General features: G+C 46.4%; 1 protein-coding gene across 1 annotated transcript in view; it reads left to right on the forward strand.

The window, feature by feature from the left end:
- efnb1 (ephrin-B1) overlaps window positions 1-16,889 on the forward strand; it is a 59,521-nt gene that overhangs the window by 15,610 nt on the left and 27,022 nt on the right. Inside the window, exon 2 of the mRNA XM_069670105.1 lies at window positions 8,380-8,657. Within this exon, the coding sequence (XP_069526206.1) occupies window positions 8,380-8,657 (278 nt within the window). The remainder of the gene's footprint in view (window positions 1-8,379; window positions 8,658-16,889) is intronic.

The raw sequence follows: 16,889 nt of genomic DNA on the forward strand, positions 1-16,889 counted from the left end.
AGGAGAGAGTTCATGAGGTGACATCTCGTCAGCTGTTTGACTTTCCCAGTTTCCCAGGGAAGCAGTTTCAAGAACAATGCAGAAGAAAAAACCACCAACCACCACAATTGAAATGCCACATTAAGAAAAAAAAAAGGGCGCTGTTTGTTGGTGACTGAATTATTGCCGTTGCTCGAGATTGGAGACAGGGGAAATGTGTGAGTGACTGCACTGTGCTTGTAGTAGACACATATCACCTACCGGACTCTTCTACCCATCCATCTCCCAGCGCTCCTCACAATAGCAGGAATACATTAAAAAAGAGTGAGTCAGGAGGGAAGGGGACGCAAGATAAATATTGTGTTAGTATTTTCCCTCCCTCTCCCGTGCAATTGTCTTCCACACTGACAGATGAACAATGAGAGTATTTTGAACTTTGCTGCGTGCAATCTTTTACTCCGGGGTTCAGAACCGTGCTGTCAAAGCCAGACGTGTTCTGGCAGAGATTGATTGATTTGCTTTCTGTGCACCATGTCTTCCCTTTGTTCTCTCAGGAAGGCTCTCCGGTCTTCCAGACTCTCTCTAGCTGTGTCCTATTAACACCTGTTAACAACACATGGACTCATAAAATATCGATTCATTTCCCCCTTGATCATAAAGTGCGGCTATAAAAATTCAAACTGGAAGCAGCTCATTCTGTAGCTTAAAATAGACAAACCGAAGTCTTTCTGTAGCAGCAGAACACGTGCGTAAGACGAGTTGGGGAAGGCAAAAAATAATAATCGTAGGCTCTGATATCATGTCATTACTGTAACAGAAACAGTTTGACATTCTGGGAAGTGCACGCTTTTGCTTTCTTGCCAAAAGTGAGTTTAAAAGGTTGATATCACTCGTGTTTGTGTGCTAATCATGAAGCTACAGCTAGCATTCAGTTAGCTTAACCTAATGACTTGAAACAGCTAGCCTGGCTTTGTCCACAGCTGCCTTCCAGCACCTCTGAAGCGTACTAATGAACATAATATCCCATTTGTTAAATATGTGCAAAAACCAAAGTGTAGAAAGGACGTTTAACAGTGTTACAGGTGGTGCTGGTCAGACTTTGTTACCTCCCGGCAGAGCCAGGCAAGCTGTTCCCCTTATTGTTTTTTTAATCTTTTTGCTAAGCTAACAAGCTGCTGCCTCCTGCTTCATATATACTGCACCGATATGAGAGTGCTACCAATCTTCTCATCTAACTCTAGGCAAGGAAGTGAATAAGTATATATATCACAACATGTGGAGGAAAAAAACCCTCATTAGCAATGGGTGTCAGGTTTGTTTGCGAGATGTCTTGTGGCTGCTCGCTCGCTGATTTGATTCCCAGATGTGTCGCTGCCAAAAAACAGCTGAGCGGGGAACTGAACCCCCCTCCCCTCTGAGAGCCGACTCATTCCTAGCACGAGTTTGAAAAATTAGCCAACTTTAGCTTCAAAACATTGCCTGACTCTCATCTTCAATCAGCCTTTCACTTTGCTTCCTTATTCAGTCTGAAGCAGCGATCCCTCGAGTCATTTTAAACCACGCTGAGGAGGAGGGCAATTGTTAAAAATTGAATCTAAGCATGACTGGCTCAATCTATGCCAAACAGAATTTAAATAACTGATGTATAATATGGAGCTGTGTGTGTTTGTTAGCGCATGTGATGTGCTGATTGAGTCGCAGCATTAAGGTTTTTCTGAGAAATGTTTTCAGAGGGATATCGATGAGGTCGGAGATACAGAGCAGAAAATGGCCGCTGGTTAACAACCCGGCAAGCTGCGTGGGCTTGATAATGGTTATGATTCTTTTTCTCTTTAGTTTCTCCTCCGCTCCCCCAAGTGGGACTGAAACACAATCGGGCGAGTGTGAGAGATGCTATTGTTCATCTGGGTGGTTCTCCTGCTTTCTCCACTCCGGCTCTGCTCGGCACTGATTACAACCTTGCATCCTGGTCCAGCTCTTGACTCTCTGCTCTGCAGCTCCTCGTCCTGAGGGATTCCTCTCTGTACGGCTGTCCAGCCCCCCCCTCCAACCATACGCGCACGCATACCAACTCTGGCACGTTTGGTGTGCCTGGCACGCTATCACACACACACACACACACACCCACTCCGCCACGTATGACCACACGTATATCTGCACACAGAGTCACACAAACACGCTCACACATACAGTGTGTTCGGGCCAGGCGGGTTTGGCAGCGACTGTAGACTGGGCCTGTGGAGAGATCTTTACGGAGCATGCAGAGCCCATCTGTGGCTGCTCCTCAGTGATGGGAGGCAGCTGGCTGTGTGTGTGTGTTTGTGTATGTGTTTGCGCTTGTGTGTGTGTTGTGTCGAGGCCAGGGAAGGAACTGGGGAAGGAGGAGAGAGGCTTGTGTGTGTTTGTGTCACAGAGCAACCCAGAATGAGGGCTAAACTCGGGCTGAAACTGACCCAAAGTCTCTTGACTAGCGGAGCCAAACCTTCTCCTCTCCTCTCTTCTGCTTCTCACCCCTCGGCCCTCCAGCTGGAAGAGCTCAGTCCCTGGGCTTCCCGGATGAATAAGTGGAGATTCAGAGAGCAACAGTCTGGGCCTTCTCTTCCTGTCAGTGATACCGTGGATGACGTTCAATCACAACCGCATACACCCATGCTCGCTTAACTCCCCTGCTCTTAGAGAGGGATGGGCTCAGCATGGACAGAAACCACAGAGGCCATAAGAAGAAACAGATTATGCTCTTTCTCCTCCCTAATGACTTCTGACACTCCTTTCGCTCAACAGTCCTCTTCAGCCTGTTCCTCTAGCAACAACGTCCACTTCTGTCCTCCTCGCGGCAAGGCCATCTGGGCGTCATCTTGTTAGCTCATTACGGCCGCTGACGGTGTGATGCTGGTCCCTCATGTGACAGCGATCTAGGGCGAGCATACTGAGCTTGTTGAGTTGGTGAACTAGCTGAGCATGAGAGGTGTGTGTCCGCCTCGCTCATGTGTGTGTGTGTGATATAACTCGCCTGTGTGCAACTGTTATGAGTCACGCTGAATGTGATTTGCTCTGCATGCCAGCGTGTTGACTGAGCTAACTGAAGCTAGAGAGTGTTTGTCTGTGTCTGTGAGAGAGAGAGGGTGTCTGTGTTCACACGTACAAAAGCGGTTCTCTGCGGGGTGGAATTCAGGATATTCTTTTTTCCTCTGACATCTTCATTTATGTGCCTCTAATGGGGACAGCATGGAGGGAAAATACCCAGCTTTCTGCTTTCCAGCAAGTCACCGTTGCCAAGTCTGGAGTTTAAATGCAACTTGAATGAGTTTATAGTTTATCCAATACAACTATCCGTTGGCGAGTTTGTCCTGCGTTTCTATAATAAGGGTCAAATCCTTCCTGCTTTGCTAAACAATTCTGGAGCCAGATGGGCCTTGTTTTGCTTAATTTCAGGTTCCTTGTGTGTGTTCGAGTGGCTGTGTGTGTGTGTGGCCTGCGCCAGCATTGAGGCGACTTGTTTACCGTGTTTGACATGTGAGGAAATCGGTTTGTGTACACTGCGGGGCGTGTGTTTATGTGTGTGTGTTTACAGTCAGGCCTTCCTAAGAACATCTTCCCCTGCGACAGCCTGACAGAAGCCAGCTATGTATACAAGCACGCGGGTCGAGCCCGGGGCTACGAGCGCAGAACTGTGACCAGCTCACCTTCTCACAGCCTCTACAGGGAGACTGGTCAAACTGGTTTCAGCTCTGTTAGTCATATAGCCGACTGCTCACGTGACCCGACGGCATTGTAAATGTGGCGAACTCCTCTGGAGCCGTGCAAACACACTGACAGTTTGATGATACGTGCCTTCCTTCCAAGAATGAAGTGATCACACGGTGTCAACATCTCTCGGAGGATCTTAACCACACATCAAGAGGGGAAGCCATTTCAGAAGCTGCTGCTTGAATGTTTCCATTGTGAGGCCGAGCGAGCATGCAGCTCTATCTTGATGGATCTGAAAGCGGTTTAAGGCTGAAACAGTCCCAGCTAGCAGACAATTATTTAATATTGATCGACTTGAACGGGAACAGGATGCATTTGTACCCTGTGATTACACCAAACGTAGACTGCCTCAGGCTCGTGAATCGGCGGTAAATCCCCGCCCCGCACGAGCTCGACGACAATGCTCTTTGCATAACACGGCTTTGTGCTCTTTACAGACTTCCCTGTAACCCTGCCGTGTGGGTGAATTACTGCAATATTTCCAGAGAAGCTGTAAAACGCATCATATGGAATATTGATGGAAACGGCTGTAAATATGGTGCCATATGGAAAGTGTCATTTGTAATAATAGGGGGGAAGTGTTCACACTGATTTTGTGGATAATGTAAGGAGAAATGATAATTGGTGAGGGAACACTTTTCCTGGTGTGATAATTAGCACGCTGAGAGCGAGGGGAATAGAGTACCTGTTGCGGCGCGCGTGTTTGTTTTTACATGATGCACTCATGTGCCGCAAAGGCCAGAGAGGGAGACTGAGTGTCGGGCTGCAGGAATAAGATAGAAAGAAGAAGATGCAGCACCTGCGTCCTGTCTGTTGGCATTTTCCCCTGGTATAGAGATGGATCGGCCTGTATAGGTAGTCAAGAATAATTGATTTTAATTTATATGTATGGCGTGTTCATGCTGCTGCTCAGGAGGAACAAATCAATTTGACACCATTCTGTTGATATGAGCCGTTTGTGCCTCATTCTCTCACAGTTCCTGTGTCTCGGGTCCATTCATTCAGCGGCCGCGGCTGCCTGCCAGTGCTATGCTCGGGGCAGAGGCCTGAGTTGACTGGACGGGGGTGGAGAGCACAGGGGGGGGAGGGCTGGTTTGAGGCTCTGTAAGGGGCTTTGAGTGGGCCTGAGTGTAGGCGGCGTTTTATATGAAAGTCGGTGAGGGCAGGGCGCTTGAATAGGGGTGGCTGGGAAGTTGTGCTGGGAAGGTCCAGGATGCACCCCACAGTGCTTTTGTGTGCTCTCACATCCGTGTGTGTGTGTGTGTGTGTACGGGGAGGTGGGGGGTCAGTAGCATATGTGAGATCATGTGCTCATATTCACCAGTGGAATGTAAAAAGAGAGAGGAGGGGGTTCTCCTCTCTTTTCCTCCGCTTCGTTGTTTTCTGTTCCCTCTCTGCTGTGCTGTAGCCGAGTCCTGTTTGTATAAGCTCTTTACAGGATTGTGCACGCTGAGGAGCCATCCAGATGAAACAAAACCAACCTCATTTGGTTGTTTTGAAAATGATTCCCTTTATTTTGTTTGGTTCAGGCAGATCCACCTCGTTTGACATGAGGGGAATAAAGGCGCTCTCCCGTTCAGGGTCATTTCCCAGAAACATCGTTTGTATCTGCACGGCTCTTCCTCTGTGCACTCAAACTTCTTTCATCAACAGGTCTCCAGACAACATGAATGAAAGACGCAATTCAAACGTCCTTTTCCCCCCTTTTTCCCTTTCGACCTTCTCAAAAGTACAATAATCTTCAGTCACTCGTCTCCTCCTCTCCATTGCGTGGCTGTGTGTAGCACCGGAGTGGCGCTGATTAAGCCAACAGAGAGACAAACGGGAGACAAAGTCCCAACCCACCAGTTTAGTTTCACATCCTGGACTGGAGCTGGGCTGCAGCTTGCCAAGTGGAGGGCTTTTAAACTGGGCTAAACACTAATTGCTGCCCTATTTCTTTTATGTTGCTTCTTTCCCATCTGCGATGGCGCTTCCAGACCTCCACAGCAGCCAGAGCCTCATTATAGCAGACAGTTAACAAAGGCTGGGAAACAGAAGCAGAGAATTCACTTAGGATAGCTATCTAACCGCCAAGTAGGAGGCCTGCTCGGAAAATTGAATCAATGACAGGGGCCGGCTTGTGATTAAATCCTTCAGGGATATTAAGATATTATGATTTTGGAAATCTTAATTATTCATCTAAATTGTTGCGGCTCGCTTTGATAATGGAATAAATGGGTTGTAAAACAGGGAAGTGGGGTGTAAGGCTCATTGTTTTATTAGAGAGCCGGGTTTTAAAGTATTTTAACACTTCTGAAACAAAAGATTTGAAAAAAAAGTTGCCAACAATTACCCCTCAAATAAACCGAAAACACCGACTTCTCGAGTGAAACAAGCCGAGCTCTAATTGTGATGTTTGCCTGCTCGTTCTCTTCCCCCCCCATGTTTGATGCTTGTTTTTCTGTAGGTGTTTTTTTTCATGTGTAGAGAGAGCGAGTGGGGGAGTGAGGGGGAGGCGGGTGAGAGAAAACAGAATGAGGGAGATGTTGAAGAGGTGAATGAGAGGGAAGGATAAAGCTAGAGGGAATGAGATTGGGGAGTCGAAAATAGAGGGGGCTGAGATTGGGGGGGGGGCGGAGAGGGGGTGGTCAGCAACAAAGCCTAATGTTGCCATGGAAACTTGTTTATGCCTCACTGATGCATCTTGTAGATCCAATTAGAGACTGATTGTGTCTGTGTCTTCATAGACACACGCACGTGTACCCCGGCATGCTGCGCACACACACACACACACACGCGCAAGCATGCATGAAAACATATGTACACTCACACACACACACACACACACGAAGCACATGCAGAGTGTTGCTCCTGAAAAGCAGCAAATTGTTAGGGAGGCAGGGACAAAGGATACCCCGCGTTCTCGCTCTTATCAGCCCTTGAATTAGCGCAACCCCTCCCCTCACCCCCAGCTCGCTCCTCACCCCATGATCATCAGACAATAGCGTGGAAATAACGTCTCACCCGCTCCCAAGCCTCGCATTAGAGGTCCTATCCACACTTGCTTTCATGACATCATATTCAGGCAAAAAAAAAAAAATGGGGGTCTGACGGAGAGGATTTTGCAAATTTCATGTTGCATTTATCTCTTTTGTGAATGAACTCATTTATTTGGTAATGTCCCTGTCCAAGAAGAATGGCCATGAATGTTGAAAAGGCCCTAATCCAATCATGTTCATTTTCATGGGGGGTATTTCTTCTGAAAATGGGACTTTTTAAATGATCATTTCTCACAATGGTTGGCCGTTAGCCAGTGTTTAACATCAGACGAGGAGGGATGGCGATCGTAATCCCCCCTACACTCACACACTCCTCTATCAGTCTCTTACAGGAGGCATCACAATCCTCCCTTCCCCGGGCCTGTCTGAAGAGTCAGTTATTTAGTGGTGAAATGATGTGTGTGATGATGAAATGAGGGGCTGTAGATAAGGTGAGATTACTCTGTGAGAGGAGGAGAAGGGAGAGAGAGAGAGACAGAGAGGGGCCCGGCCCCTGATGTCTTGTTAAAACGTAAGGGATCAGAAAGAACAACAAATGCATTGCGCGCTGCTAAATCCTGCTTAAATCCGCTGGCATGGGCAGATCTAGCAGATAGCCCCGCTGCTGTGCTCGCTGTCTGCGACCACAACACACACACACGCACACACATACACACAAGTACATAAACACACCCGTGGTCAGTCCGGCTGTCTGGGTTAATGCTTGGCTAACTGGGACAGCAGAGCTGAACCATGTTGACATTTTAAGCCTCAAACAAGTCCAGAACAATGATTCAGCCCGTCTGCCCCCCCATCAGACCGCAACCTCAGCCCATTTTGCTGACCGACTCGCACACATACACACACAAGCAGACGAGCATAAACATACACACCACTGCCCAAACACACTGCAAGTACTCAGTGTACCCCCGCCCCCTCTTTTCACACACACTTACACACACACAGTGGGTCTCCTCCTGTTCTCCACCTTTTGTGAATAAAAGAGAACAAGGGCTGATCTGATTGAGTTGGCAGCAGAGAGCGAGGTGGAGAGGTACAGTAAGGCCAGATGGATTATCTTAATCCTCCACTAGATGATCATGGCAGTGGGAAGATGAACCCGGAAGCCTTAACCTCCCGGCTGACCCCGGCGCTTTGTTTTCTTCCAAAAACGCAGCCCTCTGAAGTGCGAGCAGCATAGGTATTATGCGGAGAAACCAGACTTATATGGAACTCTGGAAATATGAAAAAATAATCTGTTGCATACCTTGGATGTAATCCTATCTGTGGCCGTGTCTGCGGCAGCCATTTTGTGTTTGGCCATTTTGTTTCCCTCCTTGCACTCTTGTGGTATGCTTTGATTCAGATCCAAGTATGAAAAGAAACTTTAGAGGCTTTGTGTGAAACGGTCTGTCGACGAATGCTGAACACTGTCAAGCTGCTACATGTAATGTTTTTAGTGGGGCCAAATTAACTCTGCTTTGCCTAAAGCCCATGCCAGACACATCTAAACCCATAACTCTTTTAGCTCAAAGTATCAGGACTGTATAAACTGTTGTTGAATTATGTGGCTGCTGTTCCAGACTTCCTGTGTTACGTGTCAGTAACAGTCTATTTTTTCCTCGTCCCTCAGGTTTGTGGCTGGAAAGGGCCTGGTGATCTACCCGGACATCGGGGACAAGCTGGACATCATCTGTCCCAAAGCGGACCAGGGCAGAGACTACGAGTTCTACAAGCTGTACCTGGTGAAGAGGGAGCAGGCAGAGAGCTGCAGCACAGTCCTGGATCCTAATGTCCTGGTCAACTGTAACAAGCCTGAGAAGGACATCAAGTTCACCATCAAGTTCCAGGAGTTCAGCCCCAACTACATGGGCCTGGAGTTCAAGAGGAACGTCAACTACTACATCACCTGTAAGTCTGTCTCTGAGGATGATTTATGGTTCATATTTAGCTCTCTAACCTTCATTTAACCAGAGAAGCCTGGCTGAACAATCCGAGTAATAATGTCTGCTTCACACTCAGTTACACACGGTCACACCTGGGAGTTTCCTAGTAAAACTGTATATTAATGGCTGCTGCAGCAGCTCCATAGAAACAACTGGAGGTGACGTGCTTTGCTTATGGCGTAGCAGTTTGTTCAAGATACAAACTGCAACCACAACAGTGGCTCTGTAAAAATTCAAATGCAAAATGCAAATGTTGTTTTTATTTCTTTAAGCACTCACAAATAATGCACCGCTAACAGGGCTGCAGAGCAAGAGGCATCCTGGAACTCCACTGCTGTTTTAAAAAGACATTATGCGTACATTCAGGGCAAAATTTGCCATTTCTATTAAATTGAGCCTTACTGCAAAAAAACCATCCAATTCTCAAACAGCCACGCGCAATTCAAGTGAATTATTTGCATCTTTAAAGAGTGTGTTGTAACTACAGCGCTGTATTTACAAGGGGTGTCATGCCCAGACTTTCCAGCGATCATTACAATCCCACCTTTGAGAGGCTAAAGAAATAAATATGTCGCTAAATGCCGTCTGTAAATAATATTTTGACATGGCCTGGAGTCGTTCAGCACGATGGGGAAGACAGGACTATTTTCTCTGCTGTCCTTGCTGCCTCACAGGGAGGGATGTGCGTCAAACACGGCGAACCTTGCATCCTTTCAGTCCAGTCTGGGCTTCACAATAACCTGGAAAAAGAGCCGTCCCCTCCCCGTCCCTGCTCGTCATCTGTATGTGGATAGAATTAAACTCTGTCAGCGTGACAGCACAGCTCTCGCAGCAGAGAGTGGAGGTGCTGACAGCTCCTCTCCACGATCAGACGTATAACAAGAGCAAATTGCACTGAGCTGCAGAACTTTATGGGTCTGTTTGTGCTGGAATATCGTTAGCGCAATATCCGTTGTGAATCCAACCTTGAGACGGGGCAGAGAGCTGGGGCTCGGGATGCACGATTCATGGTGGTATCAGCTGCTGCAATCCACTCGGCTCTTAGTTTCCAGTGCTTAGAGAATGGTGAATGAGTGTTTATTGGCATTTGAATGTAGCTTTGCTTTTAAGGGAAGATACTATTTCCCTGTGTATAGCACCATAAATATAGTTTTTCCAGGAGAATTCCCTGGAAATGATGAGAAAGTGATTCACCTAAATGAGGCATTGCCCAAAGTGCAATCTGAAGCAAGCCGTTTTGCCTGGTGAGTACTTTCACTTTGGGATTTGGGTCATTCTCCGGGCTCCTGGCCTGAGCCATAGTTATGCATGGAAAGGGGGGGTGTGTCTGAGTAGCTGCTGACATCAGAGGAGAGTTTGTTTCAGGACTGGGTGTTGGCTGCTTTGTTTCAGCCAGATTCTTTGTCACAGCCAGGTTCTTGGCCAAGCCATCCTGCAGTAATTACCACAGGTAGAGCAACAGGACTCATGGCTGTGGAAAAGCTGGAAATGCAGGAGAGACGGGCTCTCCGGTGAGTCCTGTAGCCTGGCCTGAACCTCAATAATGCCAACAGGTTCAGCAGGGGGTGCAGGAGGAGCTGGAACCAAGGTAGAGTCTGGTTCTCTGGTTGGTTTGGGTTCTTTCTCCGGGCTGGATATTTCATGAATATCCTCTCTTGCCTGAACCCCAGAAATGGACAGAGGTTCAGCAGGGTGTCTCAGGAGAAGCTGGAGTCCAGTTCTTGAATTTGTTCTTGGTTCTTCTCCATGCTGGGATTTTCATTTACAACTTCCCTGGCCTGAGCCTGAGCCATGGATGCAGGTTCAGCAGGGGGTGTCAGAGGAGCTGCTAGAGGTGACACCTCAGCAGAGTTGGTCTCTGAACTGGGTGACAGCTGCTCCTCGCTTACAGCCAGGTTAAACTTATCCTGGACTGCAGTGTTGGCTGAAGGTTCGACAGTGGAGGTCAGATGAGCTGGCACTTCAAGGCTCTGGGGTTGAAACATCCCACAAATCTGCTCCTCTGCGATCTCAACAATGTCACTCAGCAGCACTGGTGAGAAACTGCTCACAGAGACGTCATGTGGACACGCCTGTCTGATCGTTGTTAAGATCGACTCGACAATTTCATCCAGGCTGGAGCGGGAGACGTTGGTCTGACCTGGTCCAGGTCCACGACAGCCTTTGTAACCCCAGCAGACATTTTACTGAGCCGCTGGGAAGGCATGTTTAAGAGAAGGCATGGAAGCACCCAGAAGCCCTGCAGGACTCTGGGAACAACCTCCAGCACCACCTGTTGTGGACGGAGCAGTGTGACGCTGGGGGCCTGCCGCTGCCTCTCTTGCAGGATCTTTGCATAGTCTTGCACCATGCTGAGGACTTCATGATGTCTGAGGGTTACAGTCATTAAAATCTAAATTTAAATGACTTCAGAAAATCACATATTAACCGTTAATGATGAATGTCAAATGTGACTCAGCTGAAATTAGGTGGTGAGGCCTCAGGGGAGTTGAGGAGGATCTTGGCTTTAAACTGAACATCCCTCATTTTGTTGCTGACGTTGACTGACAAAACATGAAACATTAACGTTAGATTAACGTTGACATATCTAGAGGGAAAATATGTATGGGTGTTAAGATTGAGCGTAAACGACTCTGAGATTTAGGATTCTCGTCTGACAAGTGTCAGTAGAGATTTTGCATCCTGCTCATCAAATCCCTCAAAGCTCAAACTCAAATAGACACAATATAGGTCTTTACTCTCTCTGAGAGTATTGTAAGTGTTACATGAGCAGAGGTTTTGTTTGACTGTCTCAGATGCATGTCTTCAGCAGTCACCTGAGGTGAGAGCTGGTGGTTCTTCCCTCAGCAGTGCAATCTAAGAAATAAAAAACACAGAGCCTATTAGCAGTCTCATGTCTGTTTGGGCTTGTAAGGATAGCAGGGCTTACCTGATATTTGTAACTCCTCATATGCCAGCAGATCTGCTGAGCCCGGTTTAATACGGTTGTGTCAAACAACACCTTTGAAGTGAATAAAATATCATTTTTAGATTTAGTTTTTTGAAAATAAACCTGAAAATGATTCAAGCCTAACTCCAATAAAAAATGAAACTCTGACATTTCCTGATGTTAGAATCCCCTTCTTCCTACAAAGGCAAAGGCAATTGCTTTTTGTTGCTGTATACCACAGTACAGAAGAATAATCGATTCAAAGCAACAACAAATTTCACAGATACATCTCTGAAGAGTGGACTCGAGAGCAGCCAACACGGTCAATCACACTGGCACAAACGAGCAGACTGAGCTCAGTGGGAACTGTGTAGTAGAATTCTGATCAGTGAGTCAGTGAGGCTGCAGAACAGAACTCTTTCTGTCGAACATCCCGGTCGGTCGCCAAGGGAGATGCTTCCCTTTGCATCTATACTGTTGTTAAATAAAGTGTAAAGTCTGTAACCACCCCGAGGACACTGCTGTGTAATGCTGCATGCATAATACAGATTTTAAATCCATTTGGTCATCGCAACCCCATTTGATGTTGCCATGAGGCGTTATTAATTACATCCCCGCTTTGTTTCCCATTGAACGCCTCTGGAAGCTATACTTTCCTGCAAAGTATACGGCTAAATATATTTTATATTTCATGTCAACTAATCCCATGAAAACGCCAAAGAGGACACTAACTTGATCCTGTTAGCACACGTTAAAAGTCTATAACTTATTCCTCTGTGACATCCATTGTTGTCCAGGAGCTAATGAAACTCATCAAAGAAGCACACGATTATATAATCGTTCATTCAATGAACATTGACGCTCAGAGTTTATTTTGAGTGTATTTCACATACAAATGCCCTGGTGCCGTAAATACACTCTAAAAGGCACCAACTGTGTTTTAATCCATAATTAAAAGAGTCTCATTAAATCCATTGTTAAACCCAGTTCCCAGCTGTTTTAGCAAATTACTATTTGACTCAGTGAAACAGATATATTTGAATTTGTATCTTTAAAAGCAACAACTGTTCTAGCACATAACTGTGGATTCAGACAGACATAGTCCAGTGTTTTATTTGCAGGCCGAAGCAACAGTTCATGTGTGGGATGAGGTATCGACAACCTCCATGCTGTTTCCCATCTTGTTAGCTCATTAGCAAAAGAAGGAGCAGAAGCAAAAACATAATCTCATAATTCAAAAGACACTGCTACTTAAGCTTTATCTAAATGTCACTGCAGCTCGTCATTTCCTGGACCGACTCGAGCAGTTTTCTAAAATCATAACATGTGTTGTGGTCGCCTCGGTCTGAGGATACTGTCAGTTTGATGCTCTGCCATATCTGTAATTGATTCCTCATTGAGGCTCAGAAATGATCAGAGATGACTCTGACATTAGAGAGACAATGTCGAAACTTGCATGCAACAAGCTCCCTGAGGCTGGGAAGGTCTGGCGCAGCGAGGAGCCAACAGAGGCTCTGAAAGAAATAAGGAATGAATGTCGCGCTAATTGTCTCTTGTTAATAAATTAAAGTCTGGTCGGGAAAGCAGGGTAGTCTGACTTTCTGAATATGCTTCTCTTTCACGTTCATCATACCTTCTTACTATCTGAATATGTTGGAGAACTATTTGAACCATTTCATACAGCATCTTTTAAAGTTTTAAAAAGCCTCCGAAGATAAAAAAGTTAAATCTCCTCCGTGCTAACAAAATAAACCCAAGCTATGTTTTTTCTTACAGTAAAAATAGCTTTTATATCATCTCACTTTGAAGGAAAAAATCCATGCTTAATTAAATCTCACATATGTTTTGCTTTTGATCTGCAGCAGTTCAATCGATATTTGTGAACTCTCCCTCAGAGCCAGAATTCAGGGAAGCATGAAGTTTGTGATGTTATCGTGCGACAGTTTTAGAGGAGGGGCTGGTGGTGCGGGACTCCTGTGGCAGCATATCATGTGGACTTTAAGGAATATTTCTCTGAGCTTTATTGCACCCACATGTCTTTAGAAAACACCTTGGGCATTTTGGGCGTCTGCTCAAAGTTTTCCCTTAGCCGGCTGTTAGCGGTGCTGCTCCACATATTGTCTCCTGATTACATCATAAATATTTTAACTAACTCTATTAGTGGCGTGTGCGTGGGCATGCATGACTAAAGTTTGAACCAACATCAAGGAGAAAACAACTTAACCTTAGGTTGAATTTGCTTTTACACAGCACTAAAAATACTACACAGTCGCTCCGAACTGTGAACTCATGACTACAGGCAGCTATAAATCCTTCACGGTGGCAGGCTGGACGTGCAGAAACCAGCCTGATGGTGGATCATCATTAGGCTCATATACTGTAACGTCCCCGCGTCAGCAGTAATCGGCTGTAGTATTTGTCTTGGTATTATGTTAATGTTGTTGTCCTTTGCAACAGAAAGAGCTGGCGTTATTTATTCCACTGCAGCCTGCGCGTACACCCTGACACACTTCATCTATCATTAAGATAATGACCATGCTCGGTTTCTTTACGCGCTTTTAATATATGTGTGTTTTCTTAAGAGAGCAAGAAAGGGACAGCTTGCACCTGCTCGGAGCGCACTATTCCTGCTCTTCCTGTACATTACAGTCATGTGTGTGTTTGTGTGTGTGTTGAGGCCCCTTTGGGCCAGCTTATCCCCGCCTAGAAGATGTGAGTGCGTTATCCCACCGTCTCTGCTGGGAATGCGGTCGGGCCGGCCAGCAGAGCGGTGTAAATCTGCTCGGCCTATAAAGACCCGGCTTATCTGCCCTGATTAACGTGGCAGCCGCGGTTTGAGACGAGAAGAAGATGCATAGGGAGTGGACATTCCTCTGAATCTTCCAGCACTCTTTTTCTTGTCCACCCTCAGGTCTCCCACCCTGTTTGTCTTTTCCTTGATCATCCCCGCCCCTCCCCCACCCCCTTACTCCTGCTCCTTCCATGGGGTAGAATAAGCAACAAAAGGTGTGGGGTAAAGTAAGCAACAAATGGTACATGTGTGTATATATTTGTGTGTGTGTCCCGTGCCTTGGTGTCACCGCAGGGGACCCCGTCCACTCGGTCCCGTCTATCCTGGCTGAGCTCTGACAGGAGTCGTGGGGGGGGTTAAAGGTCAAAACTCATGGACGAGGGGTCGCGGAAACACAGCAGGGGCTCCGTAATGATAACCCTCCACTGATCTAAACCGCAGGCCTGCACCAGCCTGTGCTGTCCATCAGCACCCCCAACCCCCTATGTACACACACACACACACACACACACCTTCCCACCCCCCTGTTGCATGAGCGAACAAACTGGTTGTATTTCATTGCGTTGTCTAAACACAGGATATGGAATGAGCTGTTTGTGAGGAAAAATGGCTGCGCTGTGTTTAGGGGTTAGAGTCAGGAGAGAAGTGATTTTAGACAGGAGGCTTTTAAGGAGAAGGAAATATAATGGAGAAAATGAGCAACAGAGCGAGAAGAGAGGGAAGGGACAAGCATACATACCCGCACACACACGCACACACACACACACACACACACACACACATATATACAGACAGGCTTTATACGTCCCAAGCGGAGCCCAAAAAAAAGTCCCTCCATTTTCTTACCCATTCCCTCCTCATTGAAATAATGTACCATGACTGCTCTGTGATATGTTTTCAGTGGTTAGTTGGGCCAGTGAGTCTGTTCTATATAAGGCTAAGGCCATGAGGCAGTAAACAGAAGCAGCCTGTCGTCATGCACCCCTCTTCTGCCTTGATTTTCCTGTGTAGTGGGCAGGGTAAGCCTGATCCCTACTGACAGCTGTCACTCTCCATCTCGGTGTACCATCGTGGTCTCCGACACACGCCGACTTCCCCACCAGAATACTGCCGCAGAGGAGCGCGCCGCTACCTCACCTCCAGAAGATTGTCTCAGTGACATATACATAGAATATAATGCCCGCTCGCAGCAAACAGCAAGGTTGTTTTCATTCCTCTCGCTGAGGTTATTTGACTTTGCAGGTAAATCCAGCCACACTTCAGGAAACACACGGCAGCTTATTTTTTATTAGAGGATAAATCGGTTATGGAAATGCACTTCTTATTTCCTGATTCGTCCAAACATGTTCTGATGCGGCCTTTGAGGAACATCTGACAAACCGCATGTGAGGCGGTGGGATGATCTTCCTGCAGGGCTCTCACCTGACAGGATTAGGGTTAGGAGGCATGTTGCATATCTCTAACATCCATGCTCTTTTGCGTGGGCTCGCTTCTGTACAAATGTTATTTGCTCAACAACCTACACATAATGCACCCCTCCATCCAGATACCCGCGAAGGAATCCTCCTTGATCGGGCGGTATGCATGCAATTCATTCTTTTTTTGCTTCACTCGTGTTCCTTTTTATTTGCCCTTGGGAGAGTTGAAGGTCAAGGTTGAAATCCCCGGCCAGGCTGCAGCGGATCACAAGATCCCCGCCTGCCCTATATCTGCAGGGACGTAAACACTCCAACATATGTGCACACGCGCGCTCCCACGCAGGTACACGCATTAATAATGCAAGTGAGCTGAGCATGAACACACAAATGCAGGCTCGTACACAGAATTTAAACGGTGGCAGCTGTATAACTCCATTTTTTGCAGTGCTATAACAGTAATCTGATCAGAAAGAAAAGTGTTAAATGTCATCTTTTGGAGCTAACATAAAATTAGCATAATCAAATCACAGCTATTTAGAAAAAAGGGCGGCTGCATTTGTCAGCGCGGCACGTTTGAGAAAGACAAAGGCATTTTGATTGTCACATCAGAGGGATCCAAATAACTCTCGCATTTCTAACTCGCAATTAAAACGAATGTTTTTTTTTTTCTTTCTTTTAAACGCTAACTGTTAACATCTGGTAACCTCCCTCAGTAAACTCACGCTGAAATATTTTAATTACAGGCGAGAGACGCTGCAGGATTTTGTGGACTCTCCCGAATACATGTTACAAGCGAAGAACAAAGGACGTATTGTGTTGTTGCATATTCAGCAGAGCGCAAACAAGGTTTTTTTTTGTCCGAGAACATTTCTATAAGTCTTAATTTAAACGCTAAATGTTTTAGGATGTAAAAAACTTAATAGCTAAAAAAATGTTTGATTGACAGATTGCATACATTAAAAATCCATCACAGAGCCTGTAATAGGGATTTGTATCAGCTCACGAAAAGGTGTCATTCATACCTTAACATTATTTAAATGCGGTGCTATCGTTTGGTTC

The sequence above is a fragment of the Semicossyphus pulcher genome, unplaced genomic scaffold (assembly GCF_022749685.1).
Source record: "Semicossyphus pulcher isolate SPU_LCO1_2020_fin unplaced genomic scaffold, fSemPul1.0.p SCAF_2, whole genome shotgun sequence".
Lineage (NCBI taxonomy): Eukaryota > Metazoa > Chordata > Actinopteri > Labriformes > Labridae > Semicossyphus > Semicossyphus pulcher.